Genomic DNA, 21,228 nt, shown 5'->3' on the forward strand with positions numbered 1-21,228 from the left:
TTCATGGCCTTTAGATTCATGTCCTTTAGATTCATGTTCTTTAGATTCATGTTCTTTAGATTCATGTCCTTTAGATTCATGTTCTTTAGATTCATGTCCTTTAGATTCATGGCCTTTAGATTCATGTCCTTTAGATTCATGTTCTTTAGATTCATGTCCTTTAGATTCATGGCCTTTAGATTCATGGCATACATGGCCTTTAGATTCATGTCCTTTAGATTCATGTCATACATGGCCTTTAGATTCATGTTCTTTAGATTCATGGCATACATGGCCTTTAGATTCATGTCCTTTAGATTCATGTCATTCATGGCCTTTAGATTCATGTCCTTTAGATTCATGGCATTTAGATTCATGTCCTTTAGATTCATGGCTTTAGATTCATGTTCTTTAGATTCATGTCCTTTAGATTCATGGCTTTAGATTCATGGCTTTAGATTCATGTTCTTTAGATTCATGTCCTTTAGATTCATGGCTTTAGATTCATGTTCTTTAGATTCATGTTCTTTAGATTCATGTCCTTTAGATTCATGTTCTTTAGATTCATGTCCTTTAGATTCATGGCTTTAGATTCATGGCCTTCATGTTCTTTAGATTCATAAAAGGCCACTAAAATGTGCAGGTTTGGGACAACACAATGCCACAGATGTCTCAAGTTTTGCGGGAGCATGCAATTGGCATGCCGACTGCATGAATGTTTACCTGAGCTTTTGCAAGAGAATTGAATGTTCATTTCTCTACCATAAGCCACCTCCAACAACATTTAGAGAATTTGACTGTACGTCCAACCGGCCTCTCAAAAACGCAGACCACGTGTAACCAAGCCAGCCCAGGACCTCCACATCCGGCTTCTTCACCTGTGGGATCGTCTGAGACAAGTTACCCGGACAGCTGATGAAACAGTGGGTTTGCACAACCAAAAGATTTCTGCAGAAACCGTCTCAGGGAATCTCATCTGCGTGCCCGTCGTCCTCACCAGGGTCTCGACCTGACTGCAGTTTGGCTCACCTTCGATGGCCACTGGCACGCTGGATAAGTGTGCTCTTCCCAGATGAATCCCGGTTTTAACTGTACCAGGCTGATGGCAGACAACGTGTACGGCGTCGTGTGGGCGAGCGGTTTGCTGATGTCAACGTTGTGAACAGAGTGCCCCAGGGTGGTGGTGGGGTTATGTTATGGGCAGGCATAAGCTATGGACAGTGAACACAATTGCATTCTATCAAAGGCAGTTTGAATGCACAAAGATACTCTGACATGATCCTGAGACCCATTATCGTGCCATTCATCCGCCGCCATCACCTCATGTTTCAGCATGATAATGTAATTATCAATTGACTTATTTCCTTATTTGAACTGAATAGGATTTCTATGGTGCTGTGACTGTAATGACCATGTTGTGTGTGTGTTTTATCTGTGTCTCTGTCAGGCTGTGTGTGAGATGGATCTCCAAGGTCTGCTGCCAGGTACCTCTTACCTGATCCAGGTCCAGGCCATCTCCTACTGGGGACAGAAACGCCTGAAGAGTGGCCGTGCCCAGCTCACCTTTACCACAAAAACTACAGGTAAACTACTCGCCTTTACCTCTCAAACTACAGGTAAACGACTCACCTTTACCTCTCAAAATACAGGTAAACTACTCACCTTTACCTCTCAAACTACAGGTAAACAATTCACCTTTACCTCTCAAACTACAGGTAAACAACTCACCTTTACCTCTCAAATTACAGGTAAACTACTCGCCTTTACCACTCAAATTACAGGTAAACTATTCACCTTTACCTCTCAAACTATAGGTAAACTACTAACCTTTACCTCTCAAACTACAGGTAAATACACCTTTACTACTCAAACTACAGGTAAACGACTCGCCTTTACCACTCAAACTACAGGTAAACGACTCACCTTTACTACTCAAACTACAGGTAAATACACCTTTACCACTCAAACTACAGGTAAATACACCTTTACCTCTCAAACTACAGGTAAACAACTCACCTTTACCTCTCAAATTACAGGTAAACTACTCGCCTTTACCACTCAAATTACAGGTAAACTATTCACCTTTACCTCTCAAACTACAGGTAAACTACTCACCTTTACCTCTCAAACTACAGGTAAACTACTCGCCTTTACCACTCTAATTACAGGTAAACTATTCACCTTTACCACTCAAACTACAGGTAAACGACTCACCTTTATCTCTCAAACTACAGGTAAATACACCTTTACTACTCAAACTACAGGTAAACGACTCGCCTTTACCACTCAAACTACAGGTAAACGACTCACCTTTACTACTCAAACTACAGGTAAATACACCTTTACCACTCAAACTACAGGTAAATACACCTTTACCTCTCAAACTACAGGTAAATACACCTTTACCACTCAAACTACAGGTAAACGACTCACCTTTACCTCTCAAACTACAGGTAAATACACATTTACTACTCAAACTACAGGTAAACGACTCACCTTTACCACTCAAACTACAGGTAAAGTAGTTACCTTTACTACTCACCTTTACCACTCAAACTACAGGTAAACGACTCACCTTTATCTCTCAAACTACAGGTAAATACACCTTTACTACTCAAACTACAGGTAAACGACTCGCCTTTACTACTCAAACTACAGGTAAACGACTCACCTTTACTACTCAAACTACAGGTAAATACACCTTTACCACTCAAACTACAGGTAAATACACCTTTACCTCTCAAACTACAGGTAAATACACCTTTACCACTCAAACTACAGGTACACGACTCACCTTTACCTCTCAAACTACAGGTAAATACACATTTACTACTCAAACTACAGGTAAACGACTCACCTTTACCACTCAAACTACAGGTAAAGTAGTTACCTTTACTACTCACCTTTACCGCTCAACTACAAGTAAACTACTTACCTTTACCTCCCAAACTACAGGTAAATACACCTTTACTACTCAAACTACAGGTAAATACACCTTTACTACTCAAACTACAGGTAAACGACTCGCCTTTACCACTCAAACTACAGGTAAACGACTCACCTTTACTACTCAAACTACAGGTAAATACACCTTTACCACTCAAACTACAGGTAAATACACCTTTACCTCTCAAACTACAGGTAAATACACCTTTACCACTCAAACTACAGGTAAACGACTCACCTTTACCTCTCAAACTACAGGTAAATACACATTTACTACTCAAACTACAGGTAAACGACTCACCTTTACCACTCAAACTACAGGTAAAGTAGTTACCTTTACTACTCACCTTTACCACTCAAACTACAGGTAAACGACTCACCTTTATCTCTCAAACTACAGGTAAATACACCTTTACTACTCAAACTACAGGTAAACGACTCGCCTTTACTACTCAAACTACAGGTAAACGACTCACCTTTACTACTCAAACTACAGGTAAATACACCTTTACCACTCAAACTACAGGTAAATACACCTTTACCTCTCAAACTACAGGTAAATACACCTTTACCACTCAAACTACAGGTACACGACTCACCTTTACCTCTCAAACTACAGGTAAATACACCTTTACTACTCAAACTACAGGTAAACGACTCACCTTTACCACTCAAACTACAGGTAAAGTAGTTACCTTTACTACTCACCTTTACCACTCAAACTACAGGTAAACAACTCGCCTTTATCACTCAAACTACAGGTAAAGTAGTCACCTTTACTACTCACCTTTACCGCTCAACTACAAGTAAACTACTCACCTTTACCTCCCAAACTACAGGTAAATACACCTTTACTACTCAAACTACAGGTAAACTACTCGCCTTTACCACTCAAACTACAGGTAAATACACCTTTACTACTCAAACTACAGGTAAACTACTCACATTCACCACTCAAACTACAGGTAAACGACTCACCTTTACCACTCAAACTACAGGTAAAGTAGTTACCTTTACTACTCACCTTTACCACTCAAACTACAGGTAAACAACTCGCCTTTATCACTCAAACTACAGGTAAAGTAGTCACCTTTACTACTCACCTTTACCGCTCAACTACAGGTAAACTCCCTACCTTTACCACTCAAACTACAGGTAAACTACCCGCCTTTACCACTCAAACTACAGGTAAACTACTCGCCTTTACCGCTCAACTACAGGTAAACTCCCTACCTTTACCACTCAAACTACAGGTAAACTCCCTACCTTTACCACTCAAACTACAGGTAAACTACTCGCCTTTACCACTCAAACTACAGGTAAACTACTCGCCTTTACCACTCAAACTACAGGTAAACAATTCACCTTTACCTCTCAAATTACAGGTAAACTATTCACCTTTACCTCTCAAACTACAGGTGAACTATTAACCTTTACCACTCATGTGGAAGGCACATTTCGGTTGAATGCATGCTGTCGTGCACCTGACTAGGCATCCCCTTTCTCTGTTGGACAATGTGTCTAACCGAGTTGACATAAGTCCAGTTGGTTGCATTTTATGATATACACTCTATATATTTTTTTATTACGAGGTTGTTCCTTTACATGGTATGATAGGGCCCCCACCCCCCAAAATGTTCCCATCTTCCTGCTGCTATGCCTGACCTTGCTGCCTCCATCTGGGGGCCAGGCTGAAAGACATTATCCTGACCTGGCTACTTCCCTCTGTGGGCTAGGCTGAAAGACATTATCCTGACCTGGCTACTTCCCTCTGTGGGCTAGGCTGAAAGACATTATCCTGACCTGGCTACTTCCCTCTGTGGGCCAGGCTGAAAGACATTATCCTGACCTGGCTACTTCCCTCTGTGGGCCAGGCTGAAAGACATTATCCTGACCTGGCTCCTTCCCTCTGGGGGCCAGGCTGAAAGACATTATCCTGACCTGGCTACTTCCCTCTGGGGGCCAGGCTGAAAGACATTATCCTGACCTGGCTACTTCCCTCTGTGGGCCAGGCTGAAATACATTATCCTGACCTGGCTCCTTCCCTCTGGGGGCCAGGCTGAAAGACATTATCCTGACCTGGCTACTTCCCTCTGGGGCCAGGCTGAAAGACATGACCCTATCCCTCAGAAGCCAGGGCCTGGCTTGTATCAGTCCTGTTGATCAGAGCTTATCGACATCCCAACGGTTGGGAGGTCATCAATTGGAGAGGGCCCTGGGGATCCCTCCCAGAGAGTACCATTTAACCTTTAACCTGGCCTTTTAGGTGGGTGCACACACAAACACACACACCAGTATCCGCCACATTCTGTGTTTTCTTTCCAGTGGTGGTTTCTGTCCTTTATTAGATTACATAAATCTTCCCCACAATTCTGGCAAAAGCATTTTCAGACTTTCTCTCTCTCTCGCACACACACACACACACACACACACACACACACACACACACACACACACACACACACACACACACACACACACCATGGGGGCTTTGGTGGAACCCTCACAGCTTCCTGTTGACTTTGGTCAGTCCTACATAGACTCTTAATGGCAGGCTTAGTTATACTGCGAGCCCAATCCATTTTTAATAAAGTAACTAAAACATGCATGGTATTTTCCTATGGCCCAATTAGTATCATTTTTCCTGTAAATCAGCTTATTCTTTATACGTCTTGACTTTTTTCATTCATTTTTTATCAGCACCTGGTGTTCCCAGTGGTGGAGCTCAGTTTCATGGGGCCCCAAGGCAAAGTCTGGGCTTAACCCCCCAAAATATGCAGTATTATAACTATACTATACTATACAGTATAACTATACTATACTATACAGTATAACTATACTATACAGTATAACTATACTATACTATACAGTATAACTATACTATACTATACTATACAGTATAACTATACTATACAGTATAACTATACTATACTATACAGTATAACTATACTATACTATACAGTATAACTATACTATACTATACAGTATAACTATACTATACTATACAGTATAACTATACTATACAGTATAACTATACTATACTGTATAACTATACTATACTATACAGTATAACTATACTATACATTATAACTATACTATACTATACAGTATAACTCTACTATACAGTATAACTATACTATACTATACAGTATAACTCTACTATACAGTATAACTATACTATACAGTATACTTATACTGTACTATAATGTATAACTATACTATACTATACAGTATAACTATACTATACTATACAGTATAACTATACTAAACTATATAACTATACTATACTATACAGTATAACTATACTATACTATACAGTATAACTATACTATACTATACGGTATAACTATACTATACAGTATAACTATACTATACAGTATAACTATACTATACTATACAGTATAACTATACTATACTATACAGTATAACTATACTATACAGTATAACTATACTATACTATACAGTATAACTATACTATACTATATAACTATACTATATAACTATACTATACTATACAGTATAACTATACTATACTATACAGTATAACTATACTATACAGTATAACTATACTATACTATACAGTATAACTATACTATACTATATAACTATACTATATAACTATACTATACTATACAGTATAACTATACTATACCTATACTATACTATACGGTATAACTATACAGTATAACTATACTATACTATACAGTATAACTATACTATACAGTATAACTATACTATACTATACAGTATAACTATACTATACTATACAGTATAACTATACTATACAGTATAACTATACTATACTATACAGTATAACTATACTATACTATATAACTATACTATATAACTATACTATACTATACAGTATAACTATACTATACTATACAGTATAACTATACTATACAGTATAACTATACTATACTATACAGTATAACTATACTATACTATATAACTATACTATATAACTATACTATACTATACAGTATAACTATACTATACCTATACTATACTATACGGTATAACTATACAGTATAACTATACTATACTATACAGTATAACTGTACTATACTATACAGTATAACTGTACTATAATATACAGTATAACTATACTATACTATACAGTATAACTATACTATACTATATAACTATACTATATAACTATACTATACTATACAGTATAACTATACTATACCTATACTATACTATACGGTATAACTATACAGTATAACTATACTATACTATACAGTATAACTGTACTATACTATACAGTATAACTGTACTATAATATACAGTATAACTATACTATACTATACAGTATAACTATACTATACCTATACTATACTATACAGTATAACTGTACTATACTATACAGTATAACTACACTATACAGTATAACTATACTATACAGTATAACTGTACTATACTATACAGTATAACTGTACTATAATATACAGTATAACTATACTATACTATACAGTATAACTATACTATACCTATACTGTACTATACTATACAGTATAACTATACTATACAGTATAACTGTACTATACTATACAGTATAACTGTAATATACTATACAGTATAACTATACTATACTATACAGTATAACTGTACTATACTATACAGTATAACTACACTATACTATACTATTTTACACATTTTGCCATGAGGCTGAGAGAAAATGTTGCTATTTTAGAGCTCAGGGATTCTTGAAAGACGGGACAATCTCACATAATATCAATGTAAAGGGACAACCCCTCTGAATCAGAGAGGTGAGGGGGAATGCCTTAAATCTACATCCACATTGGGTTAACTGCCTTGCTCAAGGGCAATACAGCAGACTTTTCCACCTTGCCGGCTCAGGGATTTCGAACCAGCAACCTTTCGGTTACTGGCCCAATACTCTTAACCTGCTAGGTTACCTGTGCTTAATGGCCTTGATTGTTTAATTCTAACATTTATAGCACTATGAAATTCATAGCAATTTGGCATGTTTTTCTAGATTTAGAACATAAAAGAACATTTACAAAGCAAACATTATCCCATAGATTTATTTAACCTTTATTTAACTAGGCAAGTCAGTTAAGAACAAATTCTTATTTTCAATGACGGCCTAGGAACAGTGGATTAACTGCCTGTTCAGGGGCAGAACGACAGATTTGTACCTTGTCAGCTCGGGGGTTTGAACTTGCAACCTTCCGGTTACTAGTCCAACGCTCTAACCACTAGGCTACGCTGTCGCCCCAATCTAGATCTTAAAATATTTTTGCTGAATATTAACAAAAACAATATTGACTCCATCAGTGACGGAGTTGACCACAGAGTCTCAAAACAGACATATTTTTTCTCTGTAAAAATAAAAGTTAAATGCAAACATTTGTAAAATATGGAAAATAAATCCCCAAATAAAAATATTCCTGATTAAATTAAGATTTTAGACAAATCTGACAGAGTTGAAATCTCTGGAAACATCTTTTAGGAATTACAGTTTTGTGATAAATATTATTTAAAGTCACATTGGGCTACATAAGATAATTTTCCAGTCAATATCCACTATTGTTAGTTATTAGAATTTGAAACACTTTTTTGGAGAGATCCTTTGCTTCGAACATGGGCATTTCCAGGCTTGAAAGTATTAATATTTTTTGAGGCGAGTTGGGGGCCCCCCATTCCTTGCGGGGTGTGTGTTATGCCAGTGGGTGTTCCCCTCGTTATCAGCACCTGGTTTCCCCCTCATGTGGTCTTTAAAACGCAACTTCGATTGTAAAAATCCTACTTAATGGATATGCATGCCTTATTCTTTATGCTGGCAGTAAGGCTCTTTGAATGGTAGTTCAGGCATCAAAGATATTTATAGAAAAGTGGTTGACCCTCTGTGCTGAGGAATGGTTCTTTACTTGTACAGTAGGGGACAGAGGGGAAAATACAGCGGGCCAATTGTAACCATCGAAAGCCACCAGATTATTGCCATCTGATCTCTCGTTAAACCATCGATATGCCCTAAAATACCTCGTACAGCTGATCTCAATTGCAACCAACATTGGCCAGAGATGCCGAGGTTATGGATGCCGTTATCTTATATTCTTGATTGCAGCCAAGACTATTTCGCCCTCTGGTTGGTATTGTCACTGGAACAACTTAGTCCTGCTTTATGAACAGACTACGGGTGATCTTTATGAACAGACTACGGGTGATCTTTATGAACAGACTACGGGTGATCTTTATGAACAGACTACGGGTGATCTTTATGAACAGACTACGGGTGATCTTTATGAACAGACTACGGGTGATCTTTATGAACAGACTACGTGTGATCTTTATGAACAGACTACGGGTGATCTTAATGAACAGACTATGGGTGATTTATCTATTTGACGATCATTCCTTTCAACTGAAATAAAGTAATTCCTCGTTTACCACAGTAAATCTACTATGGCAATTTACCTGACATGCATCAATGGAAAACTAAATGTTGATGGTGTAGCCTACTCCTATTATTTAATTTGTTTTCAACTAATGTTAGCAATTAAATACAACTATCTTTTAAAAACATATGTCTGATATGGTCATTTTTTAAATAAAGATCAGGGGTAAAATATCTCTGGACAGTACATATTTGAAATGTGTAACTAAATAAAGTGCTCAGCACTTCCAACATAACTGTTGGGAAAGCATTCCAGGTGAAGCTGGTTGAGAGAATGCCAATAGTGTGCAAAGCTGTCATCAAGGCAAAGGGTGGCTACTTTGAAGAATCTCAAATATATTTTGATTTGTTTAACACGTTTCTGGTTTCTCTCTCTCTCTCTCTCTCTCTCTCTCTCTCTCTCTCTCTCTCAGGTTTGTCATCTTTACCTGCCACACCTGGTCCTGAGCAGACTAAAGGTCAGTTCTCCAACGAGCTCCCTTCCGCCCCTCACCTGGTCAACCCTTCGTCTCCCCACAACCTTCGCTTGGAAGCCGCTGCCCCTCACTACCACAACAACCAGCTGCAGGTTAAGGTCTTCTGGAAGAGACGGCACCAAGGCAAGTTGTACAAAAAGAAAGACACAAAAAAAAGACAAGAGGCACGACTTCACATCTCTACTCCTCCTCTCCTCGTTGGATAATACAGCCACAAGAATCCCCAAGCAGGGGTCATGGGTCAAAACAGATGAGGTTGGCTTAGATTGTTGACAACATGTAAACTATATTTAGTCTCCAATGTTTATTGAAAACATACATTTAATTTGCACAATGACCACTTGTTGTCTCTCAAATACATCGTTACAGTTGTTGGTTAGCTAGCTAGCATTTTTTTTTTTTGTGCCATATTAGCATTGACATGAAATCAGCCAAAACACCTCAAAACAAGACATGGTACCAAGAACAACGTAAAACTAGCGGGTCATTTAGGATTCCCCATATGGCAGTTTGTTGTCATTGTTGCTAGCCATCCAGAAGCAGAACAACTCACAGACTTCTGCCCCATTGAAGGTTAACTGACAACGTCACGTCACGCTATCTACAGTATGTTGCTATAATACAGTCTGTTTTACATACTGTTTTTACAGTCATATGTTGATATAACAGTCATATGTTGATATAACTATCTATCATCACCATCTATCTTCAGAGCTCGTGCTGCTAGGCGACCTAAACTGGAACATGCTTAACACCCCAGCCGTCCTACAATCTAAACTTGATGCCCTCAATCTCACACAAATTATCAATGAACCTACCAGGTACCTCCCCAAAGCCTTAAACACGGGCACCCTCATAGATATCATCCTAACCAACTTGCCCTCTAAATACACCTCTGCTGTTTTCAACCAAGATCTCAGCGATCGCTGCCTCATTGCCTGCATCCGTAATGGGTCAGCGGTCAAACGACCTCCACTCATCACTGTCAAACGCTCCCTGAAACACTTCAGCGAGCAGGCCTTTCTAATCGACCTGGCCGGGGTATCCTGGAAGGATATTGATCTCATCCCGTCAGTAGAGGATGCCTGGATATTTTTTTTAAATGCCTTCCTAACCATCTTAAATAAACCAGGAACAGATATAGCCCTTGGTTCTCCCCAGACCTGACTGCCCATAACCAACACAAAAACATCCTATGGCGTTCTGCATTAGCATCGAACAGCCCCCGTGATATGCAGCTGTTCAGGGAAGCTAGAAACCATTATACACAGGCAGTTAGAAAAGCCAAGGCTAGCTTTTTCAAGCAGAAATTTGCTTCCTGCAACACTAACTCAAAAAAGTTCTGGGACACTGTAAAGTCCATGGAGAATAAGAACACCTCCTCCCAGCTGCCCACTGCACTGAAGATAGGAAACACTGTCACCACTGATAAATCCACCATAATTGAGAATTTCAATAAGCATTTTTCTACGGCTGGCCATGCTTTCCACCTGGCTACTCCTACCCCGGTCAACAGCACTGCACCCCCCACAGCAACTCGCCCAAGCCTTCCCCATTTCTCCTTCTCCCAAATCCGTTCAGCTGATGTTCTGAAAGAGCTGCAAAATCTGGACCCCTACAAATCAGCCGGGCTAGACAATCTGGACCATTTCTTTCTAAAATGATCTGCCGAAATTGTTGCCACCCCTATTACTAGCCTGTTCAACCTCTCTTTCGTGACGTCTGAGATTCCCAAAGATTGGAAAGCAGCTGCGGTCATCCCCCTCTTCAAAGGGGGGGACACTCTTGACCCAAACTGCTACAGACCTATATCTATCCTACCATGCCTTTCTAATGTCTTCGAAAGCCAAGTCAACAAACAGATTACCGACCATTTCGAATCTCACCATACCTTCTCTGCTATGCAATCTGGTTTCAGAGCTGGTCATGGGTGCACCTCAGCCACGCTCAAGGTCATAAACGATATCTTAACCGCCATCGATAAGAAACATTACTGTGCAGCCGTATTCATTGATCTGGCCAAGGCTTTCGACTCTGTCAATCACCACATCCTCATCGGCAGACTCGACAGCCTTGGTTTCTCAAATGATTGCCTCGCCTGGTTCACCAACTACTTCTCTGATAGAGTTCAGTGTGTCAAATCGGAGGGTCTGCTGTCCGGACCTCTGGCCAGAGAAACCCCAGACTCTCCTCACTGTACAACAGACTACAGTCCAGCCAGAGAAACCCCAGACTCTCCTCACTGTACAACAGACTACAGTCCAGCCAGAGAAACCCCAGACTCTCCTCACTGTACAACAGACTACAGTCCACAGTCAGAGAAACCCCAGACTCTCCTCACTGTACAACAGACTACAGTCCACAGTCAGAGAAACCCCAGACTCTCCTCACTGTACAACAGACTACAGTCCAGCCAGAGAAACCCCAGACTCTCCTCACTGTACAACAGACTACAGTCCATTCAGAGAAACCCCAGACTCTCCTCACTGTACAACAGACTACAGTCCACAGCCAGAGAAACCCCAGACTCTCCTCACTGTACAACAGACTACAGTCCACAGCCAGAGAAACCCCAGACTCTCCTCACTGTACAACAGACTACAGTCCAGCCAGAGAAACCCCAGACTCTCCTCACTGTACAACAGACTACAGTCCACAGCCAGAGAAACCCCAGACTCTCCTCACTGTACAACAGACTACAGTCCACAGCCAGAGAAACCCCAGACTCTCCTCACTGTACAACAGACTACAGTCCACAGCCAGAGAAACCCCAGACTCTCCTCACTGTACAACAGACTACAGTCCAGCCAGAGAAACCCCAGACTCTCCTCACTGTACAACAGACTACAGTCCACAGTCAGAGAAACCCCAGACTCTCCTCACTGTACAACAGACTACAGTCCAGCCAGAGAAACCCCAGACTCTCCTCACTGTACAACAGACTACAGTCCAGCCAGAGAAACCCCAGACTCTCCTCACTGTACAACAGACTACAGTCCAGCCAGAGAAACCCCAGACTCTCCTCACTGTACAACATACTACAGTCCAGCCAGAGAAACCCCAGACTCTCCTCACTGTACAACAGACTACAGTCCAGCCCGAGAAACCCCAGACTCTCCTCACTGTACAACAGACTACAGTCCAGCCAGAGAAACCCCAGACTCTCCTCACTGTACAACAGACTACAATCCACAACCAGAGAAACCCCAGACTCTCCTCACTGTACAACAGACTACAGTCCACAGTCAGAGAAACCCCAGACTCTCCTCACTGTACAACAGACTACAGTCCAGCCAGAGAAACCCCAGACTCTCCTCACTGTACAACAGACTACAGTCCAGCCAGAGAAACCCCAGACTCTCCTCACTGTACAACAGACTACAGTCCAGCCAGAGAAACCCCAGACTCTCCTAACTGTACAACAGACTACAGTCCACAGTCAGAGAAACCCCTGACTCTCCTCACTGTACAACAGACTACAGTCCACAGTCAGAGAAACCCCTGACTCTCCTCACTGTACAACAGACTACAGTCCACAGCCAGAGAAACCCCAGACTCTCCTCACTGTACAACAGACTACAGTCCACAGTCAGAGAAACCCCAGACTCTCCTCACTGTACAACAGACTACAGTCCACAGCCAGAGAAACCCCAGACTCTCCTCACTGTACAACAGACTACAGTCCAGCCAGAGAAACCCCAGACTCTCCTCACTGTACAACAGACTACAGTCCAGCCAGAGAAACCCCAGACTCTCCTCACTGTACAACAGACTACAGTCCACAGTCAGAGAAACCCCAGACTCTCCTCACTGTACAACAGACTACAGTCCACAGTCAGAGAAACCCCAGACTCTCCTCACTGTACAACAGACTACAGTCCAGCCAGAGAAACCCCAGACTCTCCTCACTGTACAACAGACTACAGTCCAGACAGAGAAACCCCAGACTCTCCTCACTGTACAACAGACTACAGTCCACAGTCAGAGAAACCCCAGACTCTCCTCACTGTACAACAGACTACAGTCCATCCAGAGAAACCCCAGACTCTCCTCACTGTACAACAGACTACAGTCCAGCCAGAGAAACCCCAGACTCTCCTCACTGTACAACAGACTACAGTCCACAGCCAGAGAAACCCCAGACTCTCCTCACTGTACAACAGACTACAGTCCAGCCAGAGAAACCCCAGACTCTCCTCACTGTACAACAGACTACAGTCCACAGGCAGAGAAACCCCAGACTCTCCTCACTGTACAACAGACTACAGTCCAGCCAGAGAAACCCCAGACTCTCCTCACTGTACAACAGACTACAGTCCACAGCCAGAGAAACCCCAGACTCTCCTCACTGTACAACAGACTACAGTCCAACCAGAGAAACCCCAGACTCTCCTCACTGTACAACAGACTACAGTCCAGCCAGAGAAACCCCAGACTCTCCTCACTGTACAACAGACTACAGTCCAGCCAGAGAAACCCCAGACTCTCCTCACTGTACAACAGACTACAGTCCAGCCAGAGAAACCCCAGACTCTCCTCACTGTACAACAGACTACAGTCCAGCCAGAGAAACCCCAGACTCTCCTCACTGTACAACAGACTACAGTCCAACCAGAGAAACCCAGACTCTCCTCACTGTACAACAGACTACAGTCCAGCCAGAGAAACCCCAGACTCTCCTCACTGTACAACAGACTACAGTCCAGCCAGAGAAACCCCAGACTCTCCTCACTGTACAACAGACTACAGTCCAGCCAGAGAAACCCCAGACTCTCCTCACTGTACAACAGACTACAGTCCAGCCAGAGAAACCCCAGACTCTCCTCACTGTACAACAGACTACAGTCCACAGTCAGAGAAACCCCAGACTCTCCTCACTGTACAACAGACTACAGTCCACAGTCAGAGAAACCCCAGACTCTCCTCACTGTACAACAGACTACAGTCCAGCCAGAGAAACCCCAGACTCTCCTCACTGTACAACAGACTACAGTCCATTCAGAGAAACCCCAGACTCTCCTCACTGTACAACAGACTACAGTCCACAGCCAGAGAAACCCCAGACTCTCCTCACTGTACAACAGACTACAGTCCACAGCCAGAGAAACCCCAGACTCTCCTCACTGTACAACAGACTACAGTCCAGCCAGAGAAACCCCAGACTCTCCTCACTGTACAACAGACTACAGTCCACAGCCAGAGAAACCCCAGACTCTCCTCACTGTACAACAGACTACAGTCCACAGCCAGAGAAACCCCAGACTCTCCTCACTGTACAACAGACTACAGTCCACAGCCAGAGAAACCCCAGACTCTCCTCACTGTACAACAGACTACAGTCCAGCCAGAGAAACCCCAGACTCTCCTCACTGTACAACAGACTACAGTCCACAGTCAGAGAAACCCCAGACTCTCCTCACTGTACAACAGACTACAGTCCAGCCAGAGAAACCCCAGACTCTCCTCACTGTACAACAGACTACAGTCCAGCCAGAGAAACCCCAGACTCTCCTCACTGTACAACAGACTACAGTCCAGCCAGAGAAACCCCAGACTCTCCTCACTGTACAACATACTACAGTCCAGCCAGAGAAACCCCAGACTCTCCTCACTGTACAACAGACTACAGTCCAGCCAGAGAAACCCCAGACTCTCCTCACTGTACAACAGACTACAGTCCAGCCAGAGAAACCCCAGACTCTCCTCACTGTACAACAGACTACAGTCCACAACCAGAGAAACCCCAGACTCTCCTCACTGTACAACAGACTACAGTCCACAGTCAGAGAAACCCCAGACTCTCCTCACTGTACAACAGACTACAGTCCAGCCAGAGAAACCCCAGACTCTCCTCACTGTACAACAGACTACAGTCCAGCCAGAGAAACCCCAGACTCTCCTCACTGTACAACAGACTACAGTCCAGCCAGAGAAACCCCAGACTCTCCTCACTGTACAACAGACTACAGTCCACAGTCAGAGAAACCCCTGACTCTCCTCACTGTACAACAGACTACAGTCCACAGTCAGAGAAACCCCTGACTCTCCTCACTGTACAACAGACTACAGTCCACAGCCAGAGAAACCCCAGACTCTCCTCACTGTACAACAGACTACAGTCCACAGTCAGAGAAACCCCAGACTCTCCTCACTGTACAACAGACTACAGTCCACAGCCAGAGAAACCCCAGACTCTCCTCACTGTACAACAGACTACAGTCCAGCCAGAGAAACCCCAGACTCTCCTCACTGTACAACAGACTACAGTCCAGACAGAGAAACCCCAGACTCTCCTCACTGTACAACAGACTACAGTCCACAGTCAGAGAAACCCCAGACTCTCCTCACTGTACAACAGACTACAGTCCATCCAGAGAAACCCCAGACTCTCCTCACTGTACAACAGACTACAGTCCAGCCAGAGAAACCCCAGACTCTCCTCACTGTACAACAGACTACAGTCCACAGCCAGAGAAACCCCAGACTCTCCTCACTGTACAACAGACTACAGTCCAGCCAGAGAAACCCCAGACTCTCCTCACTGTACAACAGACTACAGTCCACAGGCAGAGAAACCCCAGACTCTCCTCACTGTACAACAGACTACAGTCCAGCCAGAGAAACCCCAGACTCTCCTCACTGTACAACAGACTACAGTCCACAGCCAGAGAAACCCCAGACTCTCCTCACTGTACAACAGACTACAGTCCAACCAGAGAAACCCCAGACTCTCCTCACTGTACAACAGACTACAGTCCAGCCAGAGAAACCCCAGACTCTCCTCACTGTACAACAGACTACAGTCCAACCAGAGAAACCCAGACTCTCCTCACTGTACAACAGACTACAGTCCAGCCAGAGAAACCCCAGACTCTCCTCACTGTACAACAGACTACAGTCCAGCCAGAGAAACCCCAGACTCTCCTCACTGTACAACAGACTACAGTCCAGCCAGAGAAACCCCAGACTCTCCTCACTGTACAACAGACTACAGTCCACAGTCAGAGAAACCCCAGACTCTCCTCACTGTACAACAGACTACAGTCCAGCCAGAGAAACCCCAGACTCTCCTCACTGCACAACAGATTACAGTCCAGCCAGAGAAACCCCAGACTCTCCTCACTGTACAACAGACTACAGTCCAGTCAGAGAAACCCCAGACTCTCCTCACTGTACAACAGACTACAGTCCAGCCAGAGAAACCCCAGACTCTCCTCACTGTACAACAGACTACAGTCCAGCCAGAGAAACCCCAGACTCTCCTCACTGTACAACAGACTACAGTCCAGCCAGAGAAACCCCAGACTCTCCTCACTGTACAACAGATTACAGTCCAGCCAGAGAAACCCCAGACTCTCCTCACTGTACAACAGACTACAGTCCAGTCAGAGAAACCCCAGACTCTCCTCACTGTACAACAGACTACAGTCCAGCCAGAGAAACCCCAGACTCTCCTCACTGTACAACAGATTACAGTCCACAGCCAGAGAAACCCCAGACTCTCCTCACTGTACAACAGACTACAGTCCAGCCAGAGACACCCCAGACTCTCCTCACTGTACAACAGACTACAGTCCAGCCAGAGAAACCCCAGACTCTCCTCACTGTACAACAGACTACAGTCCAGTCAGATAAACCCCAGACTCTCCTCACTGTACAACAGACTACAGTCCAGCCAGAGAAACCCCAGACTCTCCTCACTGTACAACAGACTACAGTCCACAGCCAGAGAAACCCCAGACTCTCCTCACTGTACAACAGACTACAGTCCAGTCAGAGAAACCCCAGACTCTCCTCACTGTACAACAGACTACAGTCCACAGTCAGAGAAACCCCAGACTCTCCTCACTGTACAACAGACTACAGTCCACAGTCAGAGAAACCCCAGACTCTCCTCACTGTACAACAGACTACAGTCCACAGCCAGAGAAACCCCAGACTCTCCTCACTGTACAACAGACTACAGTCCAGCCAGAGAAACCCCAGACTCTCCTCACTGTACAACAGACTACAGTCCAGCCAGAGAAACCCCAGACTCTCCTCACTGTACAACAGACTACAGTCCACAGTCAGAGAAACCCCAGACTCTCCTCACTGTACAACAGACTACAGTCCACAGTCAGAGAAACCCCAGACTCTCCTCACTGTACAACAGACTACAGTCCAGCCAGAGAAACCCCAGACTCTCCTCACTGTACAACAGACTACAGTCCAGACAGAGAAACCCCAGACTCTCCTCACTGTACAACAGACTACAGTCCACAGTCAGAGAAACCCCAGACTCTCCTCACTGTACAACAGACTACAGTCCATCCAGAGAAACCCCAGACTCTCCTCACTGTACAACAGACTACAGTCCAGCCAGAGAAACCCCAGACTCTCCTCACTGTACAACAGACTACAGTCCACAGCCAGAGAAACCCCAGACTCTCCTCACTGTACAACAGACTACAGTCCAGCCAGAGAAACCCCAGACTCTCCTCACTGTACAACAGACTACAGTCCACAGGCAGAGAAACCCCAGACTCTCCTCACTGTACAACAGACTACAGTCCAGCCAGAGAAACCCCAGACTCTCCTCACTGTACAACAGACTACAGTCCACAGCCAGAGAAACCCCAGACTCTCCTCACTGTACAACAGACTACAGTCCAACCAGAGAAACCCCAGACTCTCCTCACTGTACAACAGACTACAGTCCAGCCAGAGAAACCCCAGACTCTCCTCACTGTACAACAGACTACAGTCCAGCCAGAGAAACCCCAGACTCTCCTCACTGTACAACAGACTACAGTCCAGCCAGAGAAACCCCAGACTCTCCTCACTGTACAACAGACTACAGTCCAGCCAGAGAAACCCCAGACTCTCCTCACTGTACAACAGACTACAGTCCAACCAGAGAAACCCAGACTCTCCTCACTGTACAACAGACTACAGTCCAGCCAGAGAAACCCCAGACTCTCCTCACTGTACAACAGACTACAGTCCAGCCAGAGAAACCCCAGACTCTCCTCACTGTACAACAGACTACAGTCCAGCCAGAGAAACCCCAGACTCTCCTCACTGTACAACAGACTACAGTCCAGCCAGAGAAACCCCAGACTCTCCTCACTGTACAACAGACTACAGTCCACAGTCAGAGAAACCCCAGACTCTCCTCACTGTACAACAGACTACAGTCCACAGTCAGAGAAACCCCAGACTCTCCTCACTGTACAACAGACTACAGTCCAGCCAGAGAAACCCCAGACTCTCCTCACTGTACAACAGACTACAGTCCATTCAGAGAAACCCCAGACTCTCCTCACTGTACAACAGACTACAGTCCACAGCCAGAGAAACCCCAGACTCTCCTCACTGTACAACAGACTACAGTCCACAGCCAGAGAAACCCCAGACTCTCCTCACTGTACAACAGACTACAGTCCAGCCAGAGAAACCCCAGACTCTCCTCACTGTACAACAGACTACAGTCCACAGCCAGAGAAACCCCAGACTCTCCTCACTGTACAACAGACTACAGTCCACAGCCAGAGAAACCCCAGACTCTCCTCACTGTACAACAGACTACAGTCCACAGCCAGAGAAACCCCAGACTCTCCTCACTGTACAACAGACTACAGTCCAGCCAGAGAAACCCCAGACTCTCCTCACTGTACAACAGACTACAGTCCACAGCCAGAGAAACCCCAGACTCTCCTCACTGTACAACAGACTACAGTCCAGCCAGAGAAACCCCAGACTCTCCTCACTGTACAACAGACTACAGTCCACAGTCAGAGAAACCCCAGACTCTCCTCACTGTACAACAGACTACAGTCCAGCCAGAGAAACCCCAGACTCTCCTCACTGTACAACAGACTACAGTCCAGCCAGAGAAACCCCAGACTCTCCTCACTGTACAACATACTACAGTCCAGCCAGAGAAACCCCAGACTCTCCTCACTGTACAACAGACTACAGTCCAGCCAGAGAAACCCCAGACTCTCCTCACTGTACAACAGACTACAGTCCAGCCAGAGAAACCCCAGACTCTCCTCACTGTACAACAGACTACAGTCCACAACCAGAGAAACCCCAGACTCTCCTCACTGTACAACAGACTACAGTCCACAGTCAGAGAAACCCCAGACTCTCCTCACTGTACAACAGACTACAGTCCAGCCAGAGAAACCCCAGACTCTCCTCACTGTACAACAGACTACAGTCCAGCCAGAGAAACCCCAGACTCTCCTCACTGTACAACAGACTACAGTCCAGCCAGAGAAACCCCAGACTCTCCTCACTGTACAACAGACTACAGTCCACAGTCAGAGAAACCCCTGACTCTCCTCACTGTACAACAGACTACAGTCCACAGTCAGAGAAACCCCTGACTCTCCTCACTGTACAACAGACTACAGTCCACAGCCAGAGAAACCCCAGACTCTCCTCACTGTACAACAGACTACAGTCCACAGTCAGAGAAACCCCAGACTCTCCTCACTGTACAACAGACTACAGTCCACAGCCAGAGAAACCCCAGACTCTCCTCACTGTACAACAGACTACAGTCCAGCCAGAGAAACCCCAGACTCTCCTCACTGTACAACAGACTACAGTCCAGACAGAGAAACCCCAGACTCTCCTCACTGTACAACAGACTACAGTCCACAGTCAGAGAAACCCCAGACTCTCCTCACTGTACAACAGACTACAGTCCATCCAGAGAAACCCCAGACTCTCCTCACTGTACAACAGACTACAGTCCAGCCAGAGAAACCCCAGACTCTCCTCACTGTACAACAGACTACAGTCCACAGCCAGAGAAACCCCAGACTCTCCTCACTGTACAACAGACTACAGTCCAGCCAGAGAAACCCCAGACTCTCCTCACTGTACAACAGACTACAGTCCACAGGCAGAGAAACCCCAGACTCTCCTCACTGTACAACAGACTACAGTCCAGCCAGAGAAACCCCAGACTCTCCTCACTGTACAACAGACTACAGTCCACAGCCAGAGAAACCCCAGACTCTCCTCACTGTACAACAGACTACAGTCCAACCAGAGAAACCCCAGACTCTCCTCACTGTACAACAGACTACAGTCCAGCCAGAGAAACCCCAGACTCTCCTCACTGTACAACAGACTACAGTCCAACCAGAGAAACCCAGACTCTCCTCACTGTACAACAGACTACAGTCCAGCCAGAGAAACCCCAGACTCTCCTCACTGTACAACAGACTACAGTCCAGCCAGAGAAACCCCAGACTCTCCTCACTGTACAACAGACTACAGTCCAGCCAGAGAAACCCCAGACTCTCCTCACTGTACAACAGACTACAGTCCACAGTCAGAGAAACCCCAGACTCTCCTCACTGTACAACAGACTACAGTCCAGCCAGAGAAACCCCAGACTCT

General features: G+C 44.4%; 1 protein-coding gene across 2 annotated transcripts in view; it reads left to right on the forward strand.

Moving 5' to 3' along the window:
- The window catches only part of anos1b (anosmin 1b), a 180,056-nt gene that overhangs the window by 150,280 nt on the left and 8,548 nt on the right, over window positions 1–21,228 (forward strand). The window contains exons 8-9 of one of the 2 annotated variants that reach the window (XM_031785504.1): window positions 1,427–1,562; window positions 9,763–9,948. In XM_031785504.1, the coding sequence (XP_031641364.1) occupies window positions 1,427–1,562; window positions 9,763–9,948 (322 nt within the window). Of the gene's footprint in view, window positions 1–1,426; window positions 1,596–9,762; window positions 9,949–21,228 lie in introns of both variants that reach the window. The other variant, XM_031785503.1, reaches the window with a different exon arrangement.

Source organism: Oncorhynchus kisutch, linkage group LG13, assembly GCF_002021735.2.
Source record: "Oncorhynchus kisutch isolate 150728-3 linkage group LG13, Okis_V2, whole genome shotgun sequence".
In the NCBI taxonomy this organism is placed as follows: domain Eukaryota; kingdom Metazoa; phylum Chordata; class Actinopteri; order Salmoniformes; family Salmonidae; genus Oncorhynchus; species Oncorhynchus kisutch.